General features: G+C 43.9%; 1 protein-coding gene across 3 annotated transcripts in view; it reads left to right on the forward strand.

Annotated features, from left to right (window-relative positions):
* Pi3K21B (phosphatidylinositol 3-kinase regulatory subunit alpha) overlaps window positions 1-17,149 on the forward strand; it is an 89,814-nt gene extending 72,665 nt beyond the window's left edge. For all 3 annotated transcript variants that reach the window (XM_011156575.3, XM_011156576.3, XM_025300749.1), the window contains 9 exons: window positions 3,823-4,008; window positions 4,724-4,852; window positions 7,684-7,891; window positions 8,877-9,104; window positions 10,113-10,437; window positions 10,544-10,791; window positions 10,986-11,162; window positions 11,254-11,505; window positions 13,358-17,149. In XM_011156575.3, the coding sequence (XP_011154877.1) occupies window positions 3,823-4,008; window positions 4,724-4,852; window positions 7,684-7,891; window positions 8,877-9,104; window positions 10,113-10,437; window positions 10,544-10,791; window positions 10,986-11,162; window positions 11,254-11,505; window positions 13,358-13,658 (2,054 nt within the window). In that variant the 3' untranslated portion in view covers window positions 13,659-17,149. The remainder of the gene's footprint in view (window positions 1-3,822; window positions 4,009-4,723; window positions 4,853-7,683; window positions 7,892-8,876; window positions 9,105-10,112; window positions 10,438-10,543; window positions 10,792-10,985; window positions 11,163-11,253; window positions 11,506-13,357) is intronic.
* Window positions 17,150-25,227: the final 8,078 nt, after the last annotated feature.

The raw sequence follows: 25,227 nt of genomic DNA on the forward strand, positions 1-25,227 counted from the left end.
TTCAATCCGACGGGAGTTAACGCTGGACAGGTCAAATCTTAATTACACTTGCGCGGACGTCCTGCCGCTCGTTTTTCCACTCGTATGCTTTTCCATTTCGCGCCGCACCGGCAAGCGCGCGCGCGCGCGCGGCATCGCGGAAAATACGAATCGGCCTGTTCCGAAATCGGGCACTTTGGTTTTAGTTATGAGATTGATAGCAGGTTTGGGAAGTAAGTCGTTACTTGCAACGAAGTTACAGTTAGTTATTTTTTTTTTATAACTATAACTTAACTTCGTTCCGTTTTTTCCATCTGTAACTGTAACTTTGCCTAGTTACATTTGTTTGATAACTAGTAACTAATTTAATAGTTGCTTTAATAGTTACTTTATATATTTGAAACTTAAATTTCTGGAAAACCAACACAACGCGACGTGCGATGCGCTTGATATCCAATAAGCATAGAGTTATTTTGGCTGCATTTGGAAAACGTGCTATCATCTATCTTTATCGTTCATTAGATGTAAAACATGGATAAAATGAATGCAGTAGCGCTGATAGTTTCCTTTCCGAACGCAACCTGTATCTCTTTCAAAAAAATTTTACACCTATTGGACATTTCCGTTGCGCGTCGCCAATCCTTATTTGTTAACATAACCTGCATTCAGCGTGAAGTGCGTTGCATGGTTTCAGTTATATAAAAAATTCAAGCAATGGATAAAACATCTCAATATTCGGAGGAGGATTGTAAAATGCCATGCCCAGCAAAAATATTCGAGTTACAGAAAAAATTTTGAAATGAAAACAACTGAGCATTCTCTGCAAAATTTGCGCTGGCAAAAGAATTATTCGTGCAAGTAGAATTTCAACTGCAAATTTAAGAAAACATGTGAGTATAAGTTTTTATTTATAAAATATCAATATACATTTTTGTGAAAAAATATACATTTTTGTGAAAAAAACCTAATTTTTTATGTTAAGATTATTTTTACTATTTTTAGTATTTATTATTCTCACTAAATTCACTCACTTTCTTATCATTGTTATCGATAGTCTTAAATAATAAATATGAATTACTTATTTAAATTAATGAATCTAGTTTTCAAAAATTATATACAATATAAGGAATATAATAATCAACAAACTACTTTTATATAAAATCGATGGAATTTACACAATTACAAAAATTAAAATAATAGTACAATTATTGTAAAAAGGTAACTGAAAAATAACAACTTGTTATTTTCTAGATAACTATAATCGTAACATGTTGTTTTTGAAGGTCAGTAACTTGTAACTGTAATTAGTTACTTTTTCAGCGGAAAAGACTGTAACTGTAACTAGACACTTTTACAAAGTAATTTTCTTAACCCTGGTTGGTAGACCTTAAACATTCTACGACTGATCAGCTGATTAATTATGAAGATAATAAATAACAAAAAATCCATCCATTTCTCTATCTAATATTGCAAGATTAATATAGCTAAAGCCAAATTTGTAAACGAAAACATGGCTAAACGGTGAACGGTTAAGCGCGATCAATCACGGAACGTGTCTAAGTTAATTTAAGACCAACCTTATGACTGAAACCAAAGTTTACGATTTCCGATTTCGGAACAAGCCTTCGGCGTTTCATGATCGGGAGAGTCGATCGCGCGTCGTGCAACGAGCACGAAGAAGAAAATCGGACGAATCAACGCGACAGTGTGAACGGAGCAGAAGCGCGTTTCGAAGACGCGAAAGGAGGCGGGATTTCTGGAGTTCTAATATGGAGAAAAATTCTGCGATTTATTGAGGAAAGCGATTGATCTCAATTTATTTTGCCTTTGTTGAGCGATTGTTATCTTCGACGTGGAATATTTTCTCGATAATGATTGTTACATATTCTTATCGCAAATCTTAGAAAAATTCGTTATCGCGCGCACACGTGTATTCGAAAAAAGAATTTACTCTCTTTTCAAGATTATCGTGAAATAATACACTCCACTTAGGTAACACAAACCGAACTTTTCCTTTAATTCGATATTCTTGATGCTTTCTAAATGCTAAGCGTATTAACCATTCGGAACGTGCTCCGAATAAATTGTACGCTCACGATGAACTTATGACGGGTTCACAGGCATGCAAGCTTGCCAGACGCCCCAAGCGAGATGTATTTTTGCGAAGAGCCGAATTTGGCTCGTAAGAGGCAGAAATCCGATTTCCTTTCGAATTGAAATGCATTTCGCTCATTCATCGTCGCATTGCTTCAACCACTCACTCTTCGTCGCCGTGAACGCTTCCAAGAGAGCTCCCGAGACAGTTATTGTGAAACGATCCGAAAGCGCCTCCTTCCAGACTGAATCTCCCTTTTGCCGAGGAGAAGCACGATAGAGAGATAGACAAAATTATCGAGCGAGATCCCGAGAGAAAGGGGTAGTCAGTGTTGCCAAAATTACAGTTCTCTTCGCCTGCCTCTCCCACCCTGCCTTAAACCATGTCTTTGCTCCACCAAACAGACAGAAGTTGTGGTACAGTCATTATCGCTCATATTGCAGCCCAACACCAATGTAAAAATGTTTCTGCCTTGAATGGTCCCACGATGCGATTACAGTTACAAGCACTCTCTTGCTTCCTGCGTGCCGAGCAGTTTCCGGATAAGCTCGGGCCTGCGGTGTCTCTCGCAACGATATTTATTTACTTACAAAGGATAAATGGGTATTATCCTTTGGTATAGAAAATAGTAAAGGTCGAATATCGATTGACATATATGTGCAAAGAACAAATCAATTTCAGACTGCAATGTTAGAGAAAATTGCAAAAGTCACGAAAAAATATACGGAAAGAGCAGGAACAAGATTGCGCCTGAGAAGCTATAAATATTATCGTTGAAAAAATCGGAGGAATCACAATAATTATTTGCATGTACATACAAATTCTGTTAATCAGTTCGCTGGTGGACCCGAAATCAACGTTTTGTGCTAAAACGGGAGAGAGAGAATAATTTCGTATTTTACATACAAATTTATCTATAAGGTTTTTTCGTTGCTGGTGGCGAATTCGAGGTCGAACTTTTTAAATTCAAAATGGCGGATGCAGTATGGCAGCTTCAAGTGGCTTACCGACTTTGGAAATTTCAAAATTATCAAATTAACAAAAGTCAAGACGCTATTGTGACAATATATTCTTGACATCAAGTAAAGTGAAAAAGTCTAGTACCACTTTTACTTCCGACTAACAGTTAGCGAGATATCGTAAGTTAAATATTGAAAAAGTCACCAAGTTTTCCTTATAAATATCTCAACAAATATTCGGCAAATAAAAAAATATTTCAGACAAGAGTTGTTAAAGTTAATTACTAGAAAAGGATGATACAATGAAAAATTAGGGTTTCCATTTAAGAAAATCAATGACCAGTGAATATCTCGAAAGTGGCGCCATCTATAAACAAAATGCCTATCACTATCTCATATCTCCCTCGATACCAAACAACTTTTACTTCAAGCATTTTGCCTATCTCCAAACTCGTAAGTATTATTCGGGTGGCCGGTCTTAAGTGACTCACCCTGTACGAGCCATTAACCAGCGAACTGATTAAGTCAATTGAATTTACCATAGCTTGTACGATGATACTAGATAAGAAAAACGCCGGAGAAGCGAAGCTCCTCCAAGAGGAGGCGATACGCAAAGTTCAATCTCGTCAAGGATCGCAGGACAGAGGAGTTAACAAGGATGCGATACTTTAAACGACAAAAACAACAAATTCGGAAGCTCACGTCGCCTCCGCGAGAGTGAGCTCCAAAGTCGCGTCGCAACAATTCACTGATATCACATCCCTCCCCCCTGTTCTGCCCACTTTGCAGTGTTCGGCCTCGCGCTGTGCTCGCAATTCGACCTCGCCAGCCGCACGTCGCCGATCCTGGTGGAGCGGTGCACCCGCGCTCTCGAGGAGCAGGCGTTCGCCGACACGACGCTCGACCTCTACAAAGTCTACCACAGTAGCCCGCCTAATGAACAGACCCTCGAGTTGCGACAAAAGCTGAACGAAGGTGGGTAAGAGACCAACTCGCGCGCGCGCTCGCCCGCTCGGATCGCACGATTTTGCGCGCGCGCGCTATAAATAGCGCGGCGCGGTCGTTTCATTCCACAATGTTCGGCGCGCCTTGCAAAAATGTCGTACGGATGCACTCTTGCGCGCGCCGCTATCGCCGCCACGCTGCATTGTGGAGAGCCGGATCTCCGATACCGAAAGCGAAGAAAAAGGCGAGCGAGCGGCGGATCGAGATTTCAGAAACAACGAACGGCAATGAGGCAGAGTGAGAGAGAGAGAGAGGGGGGAGGGGGAGGGGGGAAGAGAAGCTACCTTTCGGTTTCTAAGGCCCGGGATCTTTGTCCCGACTTGCGTGGCCGCATTTAGCATGTCGCCCCGAGTGCCTGCTCTCTCTCTCTCTCTCTCTCTCTCTCTCTCTCTCGGCTGCGTGCAAATCGGCTATTTTGGAAGTGGCGCTAAGGCGAGTTTCCGAAACGTTTTTTCTCGGACGCGCGCCGCTGTTATTTATAAAGTCGCGTCCTGCGCTTCGCGACGCGGCTTTCCGGTATTCCATTCGCGTGCCCCGCTATGGCGAATCGATCATCAGCCTGCCGGTCTCGCCTGCGATCGGCGCGGCAGGGAGATGGGGGGAATTTCGCGAGCGAGCGCGATTCATTCGCGACGATCGCCGCGAATGATGGCTGCGATATCCTCTCTCGGCGTGTTGCTTTCAGATGTCTGCAACGCCGACCTGAGCCCGTACACGCCGCAGTGCATCGCGAGCGTCCTGAAAAAATTCCTGCGGGAGCTGCCGGACCCGGTGATTCCTGTGCAGTGGTACGACAGGTTCCTGGAGGCGTCGAGTGAGTATTCCCGGTTTTGCGTACGCGGGCAACTATTCTTAATTGGATTTCAGTCACGACGACCGAAACCTTCCGTTCCTCGGGAATCGACTGGAAATCTCTGCTCGCAACGCGAGAAAAATTCCATAGAAATTCTAATATTGCAGCTCTTCAATGAATCGTACATTAAGAGTGTGATTTAGTTTCGAAGGCTTTGCAAGAGATGGCACTGATGTCAGTTTTGTCGGGGACAGCTTTTAATCACGGCTATTGTTTCTCGATGCTTTGTAATATTAATCCATGATATTTAGTCATTTACTAACGATAGACGCAGCAAAAATCATGTTAATAGCAAGTATTAAAAATGGAGTTTTTCCTAAAGAGCATTTTCGACACGTGTTGCTTTTGTTTTTTTAATCAGAAGAAAACGACGGCTGAAGGTCATAGAATTCGGATAGAAACTTATGGTGATGTTGAGACCATCAATTGAGACATGTGAATATTGATTTGGACGATTCAAAAGTGGTGATTTCAATGTTAACGACAAAAATCGCTCGGGACAAGCTAAGAAGCTTGAAAATGCAGATTTGCAAGCACTATTGGACGAAAATCCAGCACGATCCACTTCGGAACTTACTAGAGCATTGAATGTTGATCGTACAACAGTTACTAAATGTTTACATGATATGGGAGAGATTCGCAAAGAAGGAAAATGGATTCCACATCAATTATCGGAAAATGTCATTGCGAACCGGTTGAACATTTGCATTTCCTCGATCGTCAGGCAAAAAATGAAGAGTTTTTTGCATCGGATTGTTACTGGGGGTGAAAAATGGATCTATTTCGATAATCCCAAACGAAAAAAATCACGAGTTAGTCCAGGTCGACCAGCAGCATCCACTTCAAGGCGTAATATTCGCGGTTCAATGGTACTGCTGTGTATTCGGTGGGATCAAGAAGGTGTACTATGAACTGTTAAATCCGAATGAAAGTGTCGTCGCTGATCGTTATCGACAATTATAACAACTTGAAGCAAGCATTAGACCAAAAACAACGAGCAATTGCGAGTAAACGACGCAAAGTGAGATCCCTCTTCACGATAATCGACGATTCTTCTGCTCGACCTCATGTTACATTATCAGTGAAGTAAACGCTGTCAGAGCTGGAATGGGAAGTCTTACCGCACTCCCGCGTATTCTCCAGACATTGCTCCATCCGATTATCGCTTGTCCCGGTCGATGCAACATGCTCTAGAGCAGGGTTTCCCAATCTCTTTTGTATTTCGCACCCCTAAAAATTTATTAATGAACCTTCGCACCCTCTACAAAAAAAATTATTCATATGTTTTGCGGTAAAAATTAGTTATTAGGGTTTTAAAGTGAGAAGTTAATTTTAATAATAATTTATTATTACATAATATTGTTTTATAGACATTAACTATCATTTTTTAATATTATAAAATTATTATTAATATTATAAAATTATTATCCATGGTATTAGGCTTCGCATAGTGATACGTGATGAATATATATACGTACAGATACGTAAAAAATATATAATTTTAATAACATTTTTTTCTATTTTGATGGTAAAATGCCGGATTATTTCAGAATTTATCTTAATCATTATTAATTGCAATCACTTTTCCTCGCATCCGCAAGAATGTTCTTTTGCACCCCCGATTGGGAACCCCTGCTCTGGATGATACACATTTTCACAACTTGGAACAAGTGCGAAAATTTGTTGAAAATTGGATCGACTCCAAAGAAGAATCTCTTTATCGTCGCGGAACCCATCTTTTGCCAGAAAAATGGAAAAGAGCTGTAGAAAACGGAGGGGAATATTTTGATTGAGATATTCGTTCATTATCTGGTTTAAGTAAATCAGTTTTTGAGAAAAGAAAGAAAGCCTCAGAATTAAATTACACTCCTGATATATTTATATCGTTAAATTTCATGTGTCTTTATAAAATTAAGCAATCGTAGCGCTGCGGCGTTAAATAGCAATAGCGTCTGGCTACTGGAACATTTACTTTACATTTTCGAGACTGAAAATTTCGGTTCCTTCAATCGAAAGCATTTGTTGATGCGAACGGTTCGAACGTCTTCGCTTCGTGAAACAGAATTTTCTGCGATCGAGCCTTGTGTAACGGAAAATTTCTAGTTGTCACTACACAATATTTTTCTGCGTATGTGCCGAGCTAATCGCATGTGACTCACCCCGTGCCACGTGAGGGGGGGGGACTATCGGTCACCCGCGTTGTTTCATCAGCGAAGTTTGTCGACTAACGTTCGTTTCACACGGGAAAAAGGGACTGCTTTTCACACGATCGACCTGACGATGGCCGAACTGGGCGCATTTCGGCTCGAGGAAAAACGAGATTTTCCGGCTCGTGCAAGCGAATTTCGCACCGGAAATTCCGTTTCTTGCAACCGAAACGCGCTTAATTGCGATTAGAAAAACATGTGGCGACTGTTTCGTTTTAGAAGCAGAATATCGAGCGAAACGTGTGGAGAGTCGTTACAACGCAATTCGGTCTCGATTCTGAGAGAAGAAAAGTGAATTGGTCGAATGAAGGAATTTTCCCGGTCAGATATGAACGATACAGAAATCAAGGTTAAAATCGTCGGATTCAGTTCAGTCAAAATTATCACAAGATTTTTCCGGCGAAGCTTGATAGAATTCTCGTGTCTTCGGTCGAAATTTGAATCTGGCGGGAAAATTTCTTCGTTCAAGCAGACACACCTTTCCCACGTGAACGTCCTCCCCTTCCCCCCCCCCCAAACATTTTGCGACTCGTTTGCGCTTCTCCGATCGCAAAGTTACGGACGTCTGTTTCTGTTGTCACGCAGGTATGAGGAGCGATGAGCAATGCGCGACGCGTCTCAGTCAATTAGTGGCGGAGCTCCCGGAACATCATCGCAGCACATTGTTCCACTTGATGGCGCACTTTTGCCGCATCTGCCAGCTGCAGCACGGACGGGGTTACACGGAACCGCCGACCATCCTCGTGCAAGTGCTCTGTCACATATTTCTTAGGCCGCCCTGGGAGCGAATCATGTGAGTGCCACACACGTGGCTGACTTCTCTAGTCGTAGGGAACGGCGCACGAGTAGAGTGTGTTTCGCACGACACTCGCTTGTTTCTTTCTCGCTCTTTCTCTGTCCTTTTCTCTCTAAACGACGACTGCGCCAACAGCTGATGAAAAGAGTCTCACCCGCACACCCTAGGATCATCGGTGTTTGCTCTCATCACACGATAAAATCGTGTGGGTGATCGGTCAGGAGAAAAGTTCTGACACTCACTGAGATCGTTATCTAGACGTAAATAAATATATGTGTGTAAATTATCTTCATCTGCATGTCTCTTAAATTGAAGAATCTCGTTATCATTACTCGAGATTACTCGCCAGGATGTTCGCAGATAATTCCGTCTACGTTGCTGCGAATATCGTTTGCCCTTATCTGGGTGAAATACAGCTAATCGTCCGGATAAGGTTCTCGCATCAACTGATCTTTATCTCGATAAAATAAATATATATTACCCTCATCAAGATTCTTCGAGTGTTATATTTACGGAATTATCTGAGACGAGATGTTCGCGGATAATCGCGAGTCTACATTTCATCTACGGTCAGGTTGAGATGCTAAGAATTTGCATATTTATCTTATCTCGGGCTGCAGCCAATTTTAAAGTCATCTAAGCGCGACACCGCCTAGGCTGTGCATGCTTGATAACGTGGTTTTTGCTTCGCTCCTCCCCGCCGAGCGACGTAAACTAATCGAGGAAGAAAAGAATCTCGGGTTTGCCAGCTGCGAGAAGCGCCTCGCGTCGTTTGAGCCTTCCGAAAGAAGTGCACGACCGGTCACCTTTAGCGACTATCCGACGTTATCAGGACAATTGGCATTGTGGCGTTTTGTGTTGAGACGCGGAACAACAGTCGCTTTCACGCTCGCGGCCAATTGTAAGAGCGATCGCTCGATAGGGACTGGTCGTGATGTTTAATTGCCAAGTATTCAGCACCTCGCACCGCATGGTTTTGTAGTCAAGTTGTCCACAACACGGAGGCGCACATACGTATAATGGAATTACTGTTGCTGCACGGCGACTGGAACGAGAGGCTACCGGAGTTCGCCAGCGCGCCTCAATTACCTCCGCGTAAAGTTTCGAGACCACAATTTCCGATTTTGGATCCATTCCCGGTTCTCGAGGACGAGGCTGTAGACAGATCGGCACCTGTCACGGACACCGGCAAGGACCAACAAGCACACAGGTGAGCCTAAGTTCAACTAATTCGCAGCCGTTTGTTGAAGTAAAAAGGACTCGTTGAGATATATACAGGAGGGTGTCCCATTTTAAATCACCCAGACAAATATTTCGAAAAATATGGAAGATACGGAAAAATGTTTCAGACAAAAGTTGTGTGGTTTCAGTGGGGGACATAAAACAAACTATACCAATTTATTTACAGATGGCGCCATTTTCGAGATATTCACTGATCATTACTTTTCTTAAATGGACAACCCAATTTCTTATTACATCATCTTTTTCTACCAATTATTTTGAATAATTTTTGTTTGAAACATTTTTTTATTTACTTAATATTTTTTAGATATTTAAGGGAAACTTGGTAACTTTTTCAATATTTAACTTACGACATCTCGCTAACTATTTGTCGGATGAAAAAATAGGACTAGACTTTTTTACTCTATTTGATCTCAAGAATATATTGTTACAATAGTGCCCTAACTTTTGTTAACTTATTGGCTTTTGGAAATTTCAAAATCAGCAAATCAACAAAAATCAGGATGCTATTTTAACAATATATTCTTGAGACTAAATAGGGTAAAAAAAGTTTAGTACCATTTTTTCTTTCGACGATAAGTTAGCGAGATATTGTAAGTTAAATATTGAAAAAGTTACCAAGTTTTCCTTAAACATCTCAAAAAATATTAGACAAATAAAAAAATGTTTCAGACAAAAGTTGTTCAAATTAATTGATAGAAAAAGATGATATAATAAAAAATTCCATTTAAGAAAAGTAATGATCAATGAATATCTTGAAAGTGGCGCCATCTGTAAACAAACTGATATAATCGTTTTATGTCCCCCTTAAAACCATGCAACTTTTGTCTGAAATATTTTTCCGTGTCTTCCATATTTTTCGAGATATTTGCCTGGGGGGTTTAAAATGGGACACCCTGTATAAGTTAAAATATATAAGAGATAAATAAGTTACGCGACGATTGGACGACAATATGACAAACAAAATAATTTGCAGGCCGCGCACGCTTCAAGAAGCCGAGTGGTACTGGGGAGACATCACGAGGGACGAGGTGAACGAAATGATGATCGATTCGCCGGACGGCACGTTCCTGGTACGAAACGCGTCTTCCAAGGGCGGCGAGTACACTCTGACGCTGCGCAAGGGCGGCACCAACAAGCTCATCAAGATCAGTCATCGGAACGGGAAGTACGGATTCTCGGACCCGTACAACTTCCACTCGGTCATCGAGCTGGTCGACTATTACAGGAACTGCTCCCTCGCGCAGTATAACTCCGTGCTGGATATCAAGCTACTCTACCCTGTGTCGCGATTTCAGCAGGTAAGCACCATCACTCTTCAAGTTCTACGATCGACCGGAACGCTCGCGAGAGCTCTCACTGTCCTTGAACACTCTATCTCATTCTCTTGTCTTTGCCGGGAAACAGGATGATGAGATCGCGAACACGACGGACATGACGAAAGTCGTGCAGAAGTTTGTCGAGTTGGAGAAGGACATAACCGACACCATACGGCAATACCAGAACTGCTCGGATTTGTACGGCAAAACGGCCTATGAGGTCCAGTTGAAGCGTCAGGCTTTGGAAGCCTTCTCAGAGGCCATCAAGATGTTCGAGGAGCAGATGAAACTGCAGGAGAAGTTCCAGAAGGAAGCCCAGCCCCATGAGATTTCTACGTGAGTGCTCGCTTCTTTCATGGCTCTCGTGAAAATAAGCGTGAATTCGTGTTGCAATCGAGAACGCGGTTTTCTTTCTTATCTGGCGGTTACTTCGCCAGCTTGTTTCTTCCTAAGCTTTTTAAGGAGAACTCGTCTCGGATTCGTTGGAATAATAAAACGGGACGTTAACAGAGATGAACGTACGCTTACAGTTTGACGGATAACGCGGAGCTGTTGAAGCGAAGGTTAAAGTCTTTGGAGGACAGCAAGGAGCAACTGGACGAAAGCCTGAAGCAACAGATCGCTTACTACAGGACCCTCGAGAGAGAAATGTACAAGCTGAAGGCGGAGATCGGCCAACTCGTGCGGCAGAAGGATCGTCATTTTATGTATGCGTTTCACTATTCATTTCGTTCGGTTTTTGCACGAGACCTTTGGCCTCGCATCGAACTTACCAATTATTCATTTGTTCGCCCGCAGGTGGTTGAAGAAGAACGGAATGAAGCAGAACAAGATCAACCAGTTGGTTTTGAACTCATTCACGAATTCCGTTGTCGGCGAAGTGCCTTACGGTGACCTCCAGGAGGTCGACCTCGAGGTCCACTCCGACGACAAGTCATGGCTCTTCCTGAAGGGTTCTCGTTCCGACGCCGATCGCTTTCTAATGGGCCGGCCCGACGGCACCTTCCTCGTCCGGCGATCGAGGACAGGCCAATACGCGCTCTCCATAGTGTAAGTCTACCTCTCTTCCTTTTTGTCTCTCCTAATGTAGACAACGCGTATTCTCTTCTTGTTTACGTATGTTGTGCTTATTACGGGCATGCGCGAACGTGTGAATCGATGGGAATAAATTAGAATAAGCGATTACGGGCATCGCGATTATAGTACAGATAATAGTAATAATGACACGTATATCGTTTAAAGCGAAGGTTAATCTTGCCAACAGTCGGATTGATCCGCCGCGCACGCTCGACGATCTCCCGCGATAAGCAAAACAGCAACGTTTTATCCGCGATTAAGGCTCCTGGCTGCTCGCCGTCGACCTCTCGCTCGGTGACGTCATTCGTCAAATGAGAAAATGCACGCTCAGAATTTTGCAAGATACGATGAAATGAAAAGACGCATTCGCGAGGCGATAAGATGATGCTGGCAGTCGATCTCGGACAGGTTTGCAAAACGGTTTCCGATCACTCTCTTCTCTTTCTCCTCGAATAATCGATAAATTGTACTGTAAAATTTACATACGACTCATCTCATTAATCCGTCCTGCGATTTTATCATGTTAGTTTTTCGTTTGTCAGAGGAAGAGAAAATTGTTCCATTTCACGAATCTGTTCGAGCGATGCCAAATGTCTCATTTTAGAAAGAAGAAAATATTTTTTATAGTATATTATAATATACTACGATATTATACAGGGTATAATTATAAAAAATACCAGGACGGCGAGATATCTCGAAAACTAAGTATTTTAGAAAAAAATGTTTCAGACAAAAATTGTATAGTTTCAAGGGGGACATAAAACAACTATATCATTTTGTCTACTGGTGTGGTGACGCCACTTCTGAGAGATTCACTGATAATTACTTTTCTTAAATGGAAATCCCAATATTACATCATCTTTTTCTACCAATTAATTTTAATAATTTTTGTCTGAAACATTTTTTTCTAAAATGCTTAGTTTTTTCTGTCCCGGTAGTTTTTATACACCTTGTATATTCATTATATTATTATACTATAACATTTATTATAATATTATATAAATTATATATATATATATATATATTATTATTATTATTATAAAAGATAAATACGTGTGATAATTATAATTTTTCTACAAAATATTAACACAAAAATTTTGTTTACTCCAAACACATTCTGCGAAGATTTTGAACGTGCAATTATCTCGCTCCCGACATCATGGATTATACCCTTTATATCCTGAATTAATTTACCTGAGACTTGATTAAATTTTTGCGTAATTAAATAGCTGTTGGCAATATTATAGTCATAATAAGGAATAGGAGAATAAATTTATAGCGGTTTAATGATTAGGGTACTTAGAAATACCGGCAGGAATGTGGGATAAAACGCAGAAAAAAGATTCAAAAACATATAAGCGTTTATATACAGGGTGTCCGGGATCGTTTGGAAACGAGAAATTTGTGAAGATTAATCCGATCAAACTGAGAAGAAAAGTCACGTACTGTTTTGCAAGTAATTAATAATTTTACGCAAATTTTCAAGTTATCAATTAAAAGAGCTTCTAGATGTGGTCATTTTCAATCATTCATAACTTAATAACTATTGCGATTTTTGGTACTTGACTGCGAAATGATACTTGACTTTTTCTTCTCCGTTTGATCCGATCAATCTTCACAATTTTTCGTCTCCGAAAGATCCCGGACACACTGGAGAGTGGTACTTTCAAGCACCGCCAGGATATAAAGGGTTAAGGTGATCACCGCGAGTAACCGAAAGCATCAGGCAAATTAACCCCTGAATTTCGTGAGCGGATCTCCACGACCCGGAGGTGGCTTGATGCGGCAGAACGTCTCACCAGAAAACCGCGCATTGCGTTTGCAGGTGCAACGGCACGGTGCAGCACTGCATAATATACGCGACCGAGCGCGGCTACGGCTTCGCCGAGCCGTACAACATCCACGAGAGCCTGAAACACTTGGTGCTGCACTACGCTCAGAACTCCCTAGAAGAGCACAACGAGTGCCTGACCACCACCCTGGCCTACCCGGCGTTCGCCTCGCCCGCGGCGCTCTCGCAACTCCAGGCCCAGCATATGCAATTACAGATGCACACGCGCGAGTTGCAGAACCAGCTGCAGTTCCCGCGACCTCACGAGAATCAGCTGGTCGTACCGCACACGTAATACTCGCCGGCCGCGCGTCGCGACCGACCACGTCCGCTCGAGGACGAGTACATTTGTGCGCGTGTGCACGTTCACACGTGACTCCTCCCGCCCTGAGAGGGGGAAAGAGAAAAAGCATTAACTCGCCGATATTCGGCGGCCGAGAGCGTGGAATCCGGAGGCACTCGCTCGACGATGAGCTCTCCTCACTCGGGACGGTCCTTTTCGTGGTCGCCTACTGCGATTTGCTTGCGCATCTCTCGCAGTCACTCGCAGTCCCAGGGATCCACACCACGTCGTGCGGATTTCCATTCTCGAGAGCGACACCGCGCGGTCGGTCGCTGCTTTGTCACCGAGGAGAGAGCTAGGATGGCTTGGAGTGTCTCGGAATAATAACGTGTAACAGTCGTGTCAACGATCAATAACCGTAAGAGAGGTATTAGCGGTATAATTAGCGTACGCGCGCGGATTACCGTGCTGCACACGGTAACGGCCGCGCTTCGGCTAAACGCGGAGGTTCCCGAACGGCGCGTCGCGACGCTCGCAGGGGACGACGGGGAGACTGCTGTGCGTGCGCGGGGTGGGGGAGGGGGGAGGACAGCGAGAGAATATTGCGGGATACGAGTCTGCCGAGTGGTGTGCGCGCGCGACTGTGACTCGCGACAACGAATCAACAGCGCTGGGAAGCCGATCCCAGAACTTTTTTTATAGGATATACATGTTTAGCGTTTGTTAAATATAATTGAGAAATATTTCAACATTTTTTATTGAACGTCTAGAGATAATTTGAGGACGTAAGGGGCAGATTAGGTTTAATTTCGTAAGGAAGCCGGGGTTAAAACGTGGGGCGAACGCGCGCGCGCGCGCGCGTGCGCGCGAGACCGGTTCTTGGATACGTGGAGACTCTTTCGCCAGCGTAACTGCTGCTAACATCAGTGAGAAGGACAAGGATGACCAGAGACACGCAAGCAGGACAAGAACGCACCAGCCGTGTAGAGTCTCTTCTGCGCCCACGCTTACCTATTATTTCTCACCGTTACTGTTAGCATCCGAGGAGCGGCAAGGGAGAGAAAACGTAGAGAATACACCACATGCGCCAGCTTGAGAAAGGAAGAGAGCTGATAAGCTAAGAAGCTACGGGAACCTCTGGATTAATAGGACCAACACCAATACGAACGTCCCTCAGCGATACACTCCCTCAGGGGTGTCGACTCAGCGACAGTGGAACGGTGGAGAATCTATAGCGACCTATGTTCTCCTCAGAGGGAATGTGTCTCGCGGGATCGTTGGCGCTCGTTGTCGCACAGAGTCGATCCGCTCGGAAACGTTCGGGAACGGAATGGGGGAGGGGGGGGTAAGAAGCGGCAGGAACAGGGGGATGCACGTCCGGCACGCTGGGGCTCGCCTGGTCCGCGCCGAAGGTGGCTCTTCCGCTGCTCAGGTGAGCAGGGTAGTCGTGCGTCTCGTACGAACGTCTAACCCTTAACAGTCTAAGTCTGCTTGGAAGATGACGAGGTGGATGATGAGAATGTTTCGGCAAGAATGTTGAATCCCATCGAGATCACCGTGACACGCCGCGGCTCTCTCGGGCGGTCCGAGTGTCTTCAGCGTCCACGTTACGTTTGAGCGCCGCTCGTTGTGTTGATGCGTCTCGTGAGAAAGGTCCGCGAATGTTGATTTATAATTACTCGTGTGATCAATTAGTCCACGCTCAGCGGTCGTCTGGAACGATTCGATGCTTTTGTGATATCGCGTATTTTTGCTCGTCCCTACAAAATTCCCGCGTGAAGTGCGTTGGTATGAATTCACCGGTGCGACTTGCGCCGCGGTACGACTGCATCGAGACTCTTAAGGGTTAAACGTTATCGCTCGGGTTCTCGCCGATGTCGTCGGTGCTCGAAATTCCAGGTCTCGTCGGCGATTTCGCTGGTGCAAGCGTCGTTTGAAACGTCGCAGAGCGCGTCGATTGAGAAGCATGATCGCCATTCGCCAGGACGGACTGGCGGAATTCAATTCTTTGCGATACGCTAAATTTCACTAGTGATATTAGAGTACATCCGAAGGTGTCGAATATAAGGCGACGTGTCGTTTTAGCGTCGCTTCGTAAGAAAGCCCGATGAGCGGTCGCAAGAATCCGACGGGCTCGTTTTCGACCCGGCAAGAATGTCGCAGGCTTCACACACACATCGATATTTAAATCGACCGAGACGTATCATATTATATACAAATCTTTTTAACGTCGCAGAAAAACGTCTCGCTAATTTGTAAATATACCTACGCGTCGTAATTTACCAAGGGTAACAGGTGCCATATTGTTTGTTGTAACGTACTCGTGCTTTATATCGTGTAGCGATCGAAAGATTTATCCGCGAGCTCTGCATGGAGAAAAATGTTGCTCGAACGAGTCAGCTTTCTGCTGAAGTATGAGCGATTCGAAAATTGCGGTCGAAAGTACCGAAGAATTCTTCGCAGTTTTAGCTGAATTCTGACGGGATCGGCATAGAATTTCGGTATCGCCCATCTCCCGGCTGAAAATTGTCAACATGAAAATTCTCCTATCTTATGCTTCATGTTTCGTTGAAAATTGCTTCGTCAAGTATTCTTCTCCGCGCACGCGCGCTTCGAGTCGCCGGAAGAAGCGATCCAGTTCGATTCTTGCAACCGAGTAGTCTTCAGCGGCAAAGAGCGAATCGAACGTCTAGGCCGGCCTTTCTCGATCGCGTTCCGCAGCGGATCGCGACCAAGTCTCGTCGAGATAAGAGCTTTTTTTATACATTAGATTTCGGATCCGATAAGTTAAGGATTTTCACGCGAAAGAAGGTGCAGATGTACATACATGTAATCTCGAGCTGTCCACGAGCGGCTAAGGAGGGTTGTCGCGTTCGTCGTTTTCGATTGCCTTCGCCCCTAATTTCTCACTATCGTCTTCTAGTTTCCCTCTTTTCTACCACTACTTGTTTTTATCGACATTTTTATGCAATTTTACCGCGATCGACGCGTCGAGTCGGCCCTTCTCGCTCGGCCACGCCGGGATCCATCTTGGTTCCGAATGATCTCAATGGAAGAGCCCTGATGAGAGAAAGCAGAGGACGAAGAAGAAAGAGTGACGAGTATCGGCGTGATGCAGACGAGGCAGACGAGGCCGAGGAGGAACGGAATACAATTGAGCGAGCTCAAGTTTGATCACGAAAGCGACGTGATATTTCCTCAGACAGAGGATCCGTCAGGAACAAGAAGAGAATGTCAACGTGGGAGAAAGAAGCGCATCTAACATCCGCTCCTTGTTCCTCATCGTTCCGCTGCCCACTGGTGGAACGTTCGCCAGTCTCTACAAGCCGGCGCTCTTTTATATTCCCTCTTCCATTGTATTCCGACTGTTCCTCGGCCGTATTCTGCTCTGAATTGTCGAAGAGCGGCGCTCGAGCGCGCGTCTCCGTGAAATCTCGCGTTTACAGAGCGGTCGGTAAACGTCGAGAGTGTATCGGGAGCGCCTTGATCTGCGCCGCGATTCTGAACAATCGAACGTAAACGGACGCTTACAGTTTCCTGTGTTGTGACTGCTCAACTTTTGGTGGCGATTACACAAAGTGGAAGTGGCCGAGCGAGAAGTCCGATCGGGCGTTTGCGCCTTTTCACCCTGAAGAAAGGGCGCGAAGCGACGAACGTCGCGAAATAATGTTGAGGGCCGAAGGCACAGAGAGAGAGAGAGAGAGAGAGAGAGAGAGAGAGAGAGAGAGGGAGAGATTGGAAGGGAAAATCGCCGAAGAGAAAACCAACGGTGAACGAAGGGCGCGTTGCTCATCCCGAGTGCTTCGAATTACGTAGGCTTAAGTAGTTTAAGATTTTTTATACGAACGGGGGGAGAAGAGAGGTGGGAGAGAAGCGACGAGCAAGCCTCCGAACTTGCACTTCGTGATTGTCCAATCCGTTGTCCGTTGTCGTCCGTTTGTTTCTTTCGTCGCGCTTTCCTCTCTCGGCGGATTCGTCGCCTCTTCGTCTTTCACATCGCGCCGTCTCGGTGCAGCCGCGGTGCGACAACGCGGTCCTTTTGTGTTTCGGCAAACAGACTCACGATTATATGAATACTCTGTGTATCTGTGTAAACCTGAAAATTGTGTAAACCTGTTACACAGCTTTACACGATTTTTCGCCTGACTTTCTTCTTGCATAATAAATAACAGTGAGAGGACTAGTCCGGTCTTTTTTTTTTTTTCGACTCGAGGCGGTCCTTTTCGGATCTTTCGCAATGAGAACGAGGGGGGCAGGAGGGGGGAGGTGATTGATCCGTTGAGTGCGGAAAGAACGGCTCGACGACGATAGATGATCCTTTATAGTGTTCGGTGAATGAGTTTGAGTATGGACGAGTGCGATTCGCGATGGTTCCGCCAGCTGGCGGTACGGCTAATTCCTTACGTGAAATTTCACAGGGTAAAAGTTTAGGAGATGCAATCGTGTAGTTTTATATATATACATATAAATATATGTAAAGTTTAATATTTTATATTAAATATATTCTGTTAATCTTATAAATTATAATAATGTTTCAGCAAAATACTTTCTCGAGCGCGTACGCTCCGCGCGAGTCTCGAATTATAATTAAAATGTGCATATATATATATATGTGTGCGTGTGTGTGTATGTGTGTGCGTACGTATTAATGTACACACACGCACACACGTACACATATTGTCGGCTTTTCTCTCGAGATATATCGCGAGTCGCACTAGTCTGCTTTTCCAGTGGGAAAAGATTACATTTATACAGATGCAACGTGCACACATACACAACACACACACACACGTTCGCAAGGTGTAATTTAATATATGGCAAATTCTGCTTCCTTTTTTCCTAGCAACTTTTGTTTTCTTAACTCTGCACGAGGTAATCACCTTGACTATTTTGCCTCTCGATAAATCCATAAACGTCTGATCTCTTCGCATTCTTTCGACACTTTTCGTTACTCCGATTAGCTGGAAACTTTGATAAATGGGGTTGAGATGTTTCGGTATACCGTAGTTTCTAGAGAAAATTATACTGGAACGTAATATTCGTCATACAGGGTGTCCCAAAAGTAACGGATCACCCTATTAACACTTCAGTATTGAAGTTTCAAGGAAAATGATCTGAATAAAAGTTGTAGGGATTTAAGTGAGCTACCTTATGATGACCTTGACTTTGATCTTGACCTCTATTTTCAAGGTCATTTGAAGGTCAACTTGCGTTTTTTTAATGGGGACCCTTATTTTTTATTACACTGTTTTTTCTACTAGTTAATTTGAACAACTTTTGTCTGAAACATTTTTCTATTTGTCTAATATTTTTTTAGGTATTTGAGGAAAACTTGATAATTTTTTAAATATTTAACTTACGATATCTCGTTAACTTACTTAAACACCTACAACTTTTGTTCAGAACATTTTCCTTGAAACTTCAATACTGAAGAGTTATGAGGGTGGTCCGTTACTTTTGGGACATCCTGTATATCTTGGAAACACGGCCTAATTGGACGTATCTTCGCAGGATCTGATCCTGTAAAGATATTTATTTAGGTTATTTTTAGGTGCTGTGAAATGTCATCTCTACAGTATTTTCCATGTATCAAATCACAACCTGCGCGTGTACATACATACATATGTAGGTTAAGTTTCGAACCTAACAATGAAACTTATATTTTTGCGTAAAATGGGTTTTATTTTTCAATATAATCTTCGTTTAGTTCGATACATTTTGTCCATCTTTTCTAGTCTCCTCATTCCGTCAGCAAAGTAGGTTTGGTCAAGTCCTGCAAAACACTCGTTTGCGGCGGCAGTCACTTCCTCATTGGTCGCCAATTCTTTTTCCTCTAACCATTTCTTCATGTTCAGGAATAAAAGAAGTCTGCAGAAGGTTAGATCGGGCGAATAGGAGAGGGGAGGGGCGGGAGACCAATTCGCAGCGCAATTCATCGCAGTTTAGCCGTGACGATTGCAGAAAAAGCATCTTTTTCTTCAAATGCGGTCCTTTTATGATTTCTTCCTTCGAACGTTCTAATAATGATGCATAAAATGCGCCAGTGATAGATTTTCCTTTCTGAAGGTAATCGATGAGCAACATGGCCTGGCTGTCCCAAAAAACAGTCGCCATAACTTTTCCGGCCGAGTGAAGCATCTTCGCCTTCTTCGGAGTACGTTCGCCTGTTGAAGCCCACTGCTTTAACTATACCTTGCTTTTAGGTGCATAGCGATGAATCCATATTTTGTCAACAGTCACGAACCGACGCAGAAGATCCTTTGTATCCCGCTTGAACCGGTCCCTTGGAATGTGTCGGACGCGTTTTTTATCAGCAAACGCGGCACCCATCGCGCAGTCAGCTTTCTCATATCCAGGTTTTCATGTAATATTTTCAACATATGTTTAAAAGATACGCCTGTGGCATCTGCTGTCTCTCTGACTTTCAGTCTCCGACCATACAACACGATTTGATGCACTTTGTCGACCATTTCCTTAGTCGTGGTTTTGGGCGATCATCGGGTCACCAAACTTGTATGGCCATGTTTAAACTCGGTGACCCAAACTTTTACCGTTGAATATGAGGGAGCAGAGTCTCCGTAAACAGGATTCAGAACTCGGTTTTGATCTCCGTTGGGGTTTTCTCTTTTAGACTCAAGTATTTAACCGCGGAACGATATTCAATTTTTTTCCATTGTTAAACGAATATACTGATACTGCAACGGACTATCAAGACGAAACTAATCGTCGCATATGGCTGAACATTTGGGAGCAGTTATTAAAAAGACGTAACTTCCGCACTTTACAGTCTCCGACCAGTGACGTCATGTTCAGGCTCGAAACTTATCAAACTCACGTAAATATACGATTAAATACTTCAATCTCTAAAAGCTCCAACGGAAATCGAAACCGAATTGGGTTGCCGCGATGGTCATGCCTCCTATTCGCCTGGTCAACTCTTTGTGACTTTTTTATTGTCGAACATGAAGAAATGGTTGGGAGGGAAGAGTGCATTCTGCCCAAATATTTAAATGTTTCGTTGGTTAGGCTTGAAACTTACCAAGCAACCCACGTATACACACAGGTATATACATGCACATACATAACATATTCACACATATACATTGCAGCGAGGAAAATGTGGCGCGGAGGTATAAGAGGAAGAGAGGGGGAAAGAGAGAGAGAGAGAGAGAGAGAGAGAGAGAGAGAGAGAGAGAGAAAATATATACGAGTATATATATATATGATAATATAAATATATATATCTATATATTTTTACTTACGTTTAAAGCAGATCTTTAATTGATTATTTATAATATATATACGTGCGTATACATATATATGGTGAAGCGTCATGTATTAATAATGGCGCGTTTGCGCGAGCCTCGCGTCGATCGCGAGAGCTCGCCGCGAGTTCCTTCACGAAGGTTCCCGCAAACGCATCGGACAGGCATACACACACACACACGCACACACACACACATACACACACACACACACACACACACATACACACACACACATAAACGTGCGATCCTGACTCCGCGAGATTCGAGTAATCGATCGAGTTCTTTCGTCGGCCAAACGCAAGGATCAGAGTCTATCAGGTGTCCACGAACTGTACCTCCTGGACGAATCGCGCGATAGTTGCAATTCGGAGCCTGCGAAGCGTCCCGAAAAAAATTAATTTTTCATATTTTTGATAGACGTCGATTGCGCCTGTAATAACTTTTATTCTAAATTGTGAAAAAAACGCGGACGAGCTTGATGTTCTTTTGAATTCGCGCGAATTGCGCACTTTGCCTTATAGTGATGTATATTCGGAAGAGTAGAATGCGTGATATATTCCTCTGTTAGAGGCGCCATACTTGCCGTGACTTTACCGACTGGGCTTTACCGGTTTCTTGCCGCAACTTTGCGTCCATGTTGCTCGCGCGAGATTGCAAATACTTCTACACTAGGGATGGGCGATTTTTATCGATTAATCGAAAGAACCGACAGTTCATTTTCAATTGATCGATGTTTTCAGATGATTTTATTTTTACTCAATTAATCGATGTCTGATGACTTTTTTTCTCAACATCGGCAACCAATTTTTAACTTTTTTTGAATAGAGGATTTTTGTAATATCGTTTTTCAGATAAACCGAATTCATGAACGTTAAGTCCGGATCTACAATATATATAGTAAGCTTTAAGTCTTAAGAAGTTGGCTAACCCCAGTTAATTATTCTTGTAAAAGTAGGTTGGGATGGGTTAATTTCTTAAGGTTTAAAGTTTGCTATATCCATTGTACAGTCATGGACAATATGGTTGTCCGGTTTTTATTGATAAGTTTCGGAACGTTGCCGAATGGCCCAATGAGAGCACTTATCTTCCCAAAATTAACCCTCTTATCATGTGGAAAATACATCAAATGAAATGCCGAGTTAAAAGCCTCGCACATTGACGCGATTACCGACGAACAGTAAGCGATATCTCTTATGAGAGTTCTGTTTTAAAAAAGAAATGAAAGTTCTTTCTTCTTAAAACGAAACCCTCATTACGTAGATATCGCTCATAGCATAGTCGCTAGTCGCGTTCAGTGTGTAAGATCCTTTACAAGGATTTCTAGTAACGCTGAAAATATCGCGGGCATTATTCCATCCTTGTTTAACATTTAGTGAAAAATAAGGATTGAATAACGCCGGCTACATCTGTTGCGAATTTAAGAACGCATCCAACATGTAAGCAAGGAGAGCATCCGAGTGATGTTTCCGAACGCACCTTAGCGATGTTTAATTTGGTGCTAACCAATTTAAACGTTTACTTCGCAAATTTAATCGATTAATCGGTAAATTGATTTTTTTAGAAAATAAATCGGTGTCATTTCAATTTTTTTTTTATTAGTCGATATTTTAAACATCGATGTATTTTCGAACATTGTCCATCTCTATTCCACACCGTGAAAGTATCCGCGGTAATGAATCGTGACGAGAATGGGAGAAAAGAATCTAAAAGTGACATCTCAAGTTGTCAATTAGCACGGATATTTAATTAAAAAAAAATAAAGAAAAATCCCGCGACTTGTAACACACCGAAGTCTGTTACGTTGAGAAAAATGTTGAGGCAAATGACACTGCTGCACCTTCGTGACGGAACATGGAAGCTCAAAGACACACGAGAAGCTCGCCGAAAGCTGTTTTCATTGTAAAGGCCATCTCACACAAAATACATAGCTGCATATACGTAGCATAAGGCCATCTCGATCAAGGAACATCTAGCATAAAGCAGCCATATTGATTTACATAACATAGCATAAATATAAGCACAACATGTGCATGGTAAAGGAAAAGTTCCGTAAGAACGAAATTTCTATGCATTGAGTCTATGCACATCCAATCAAATGCCAGATATAATATCTCACCGGAAGTTCGAGAAGAATACTATTAACGCTGATTCACTTTTCGAACGCAACCTAAGATAGCAATCCTATTTTAAGCTGATATTACTGTAATATACATATAATCGTCCATGCCCATTATTATCAATGAGATTAAGCAAAATCTTTTGAAAACTTCTCCTGGCTACCTGGACAAATTTCAAATTTGACATATATCCTTGATATTTAGGTTAGAAGTATATTCTTGAATAATACTTATTGTCCCTACAGTTCTCATTGCTCTCATCATCAAGCTTTATGCTACGCTTATTTGTGTAGGTAGGTTGTATATCTTTCTTATGCTTATGTTATGTTACGTTTGTGTTCTATGCATTTTGTGTGCGATGGCCTTAACACTCATCTCTCATGCAAGAGCATTTGCAATCCTGCGCAAGCAAGACGACGTAAACCGTAATGCGGAGGGAAATCGGCGAAGTCCAGTCGGTGAGGGTCTCAAAACACGGCAGCCTTTCGAGTCTGTGTCGTTTGGCGCGTACGTTCCGTTCCAATTGATTTCGTGTCGAGAAACGGGAAAATGGCGACTTGTAATTCTTTTCATCGGGCTCACCAACTGCCCAGCCGTGAGTTCGCTCGACGAGCTAACCTGTCGAGCGATACTTCTCTGGCGAATTTCACACGAGCTGCGCCCCCGTTCCTTCGTCAGGACTGCGGTTCTCGCTTCATGAAGAAACTCGCCTACTGCGAGACCCCTTCATCCACGCGGTGCCGATTCACGCAACGAAGTGAGTCTTTCAATCCTCCGCGAGCCGGAGTGTCGCGTGACGAGCAAGCGCTTTGTGCAAAATCTCACCGTTCTGTTGCATCCGAATGATCGCATGTGCGTGTCTACGAATGGTCGCGAAGGGAGGGAGGGAGGGGGGAGGGGAGCCGGCTGATCGGAAGCGTTCATCAGAGTTGGGCCTGAGACCGGCAGAATTTCGGTACTGTGACGATTTCAATTCGCTCGGATGCACGAGTGTCGGGTAAAAGTTGGGGAGAAACGGAGCCGAGAGAAACGAGCCGAAGGAGAAAGAGAGAAAAAAAGAAACAGCCAAGACACACGTTTCGACGGGATCACGTTACGTGCGCCTTTAACAACGGTCTTCTTTTTTCCTTTCTGCTTTTCTGTTCACTTTTCCTCTCTTTACGGAGGAGGAGGAGGAGGAGGAGGAGGAGGAAGGAGTGGACCGGGGTCGTTCGGTAATATCCGAGAAATCCGAAGCGCGGTTGCTCTCTTGTTCGGGGAGAGAAGGTGGGAAGGGACTGAAGGAGGTAACGGGTGTTTCGGCAGGTAGTCCGAGAGCAACGCCAACGCTACTTCGGATGAGATGCCAAAATGGCGAGCGGAGCACCGGTAGTGTTCTCGCTCTTAGCACGGTGCGATAACGATTGGGTGAAACGTGGACTCGGCGAAAAGTGCAGGACGGACGGAAGTCTTGGCTTGGGATCAATGACTCCGACGAAGGAACGGCTCTGAGCGGCAAGCGGATAGCAAGCGGATAATATAGAGAGAAAGGGAACACCCTCTGTCTCATATTGCTCGGCTATTGTCGGGCGGTTCTCGGGTCCGATCTTGGCCGCGACGCAACTCGACCGGGGCGACCGGCTCGATTTGCATCGCGATTCGATTCGATCGCGATTCCGTGCGAATCAGCTTTCGTGCTTCCCGCGAGATCGTCGGTGACTCGACGTAGCATCGCGTAGCCAACTCCATCGGCTGCTACGAAGCGACCGTATATGGGACTGGCCGATTCGACTGGCAGGAGCGAGGGGGGGGGGAGAAAGGGGAGCGGCTGTTAACGAGCGTTGATCGTCCAACCGATGATATTAACCGGTACGCGCCGCAAAATGCGATCGAGGGGGATAATTGCGATTTCATAACGCGAGGGGCTGAAGTGGTGCGTCGTGGAAGCACGTCTCGTCGACGGGGGTGCGTCCACGCGTCGATCGTGATCTTCTGAGAGAGAGTTTACTGGGAGCGAGTGGAAAATGGCGAGAGAAAAAGAAAGGAGAAAGTATGCGTGTGTACATATGTGAGTGTGAACAAAGCCTTTGCCTTAGCTTTTGTACGAAGCGAGTGTGTAAGAGAGAGAAAGAGGGACCGTGCGAAAAGAGCGGCATGCGGGAAGAGGTTGGCAAATGCGAGAGTCCTCGATAGACCGACATAATCGATGCTAACGAC

This window comes from Harpegnathos saltator, unplaced genomic scaffold, assembly GCF_003227715.2.
Source record: "Harpegnathos saltator strain DR-91 unplaced genomic scaffold, Hsal_v8.6 scaffold381, whole genome shotgun sequence".
NCBI lineage: Eukaryota > Metazoa > Arthropoda > Insecta > Hymenoptera > Formicidae > Harpegnathos > Harpegnathos saltator.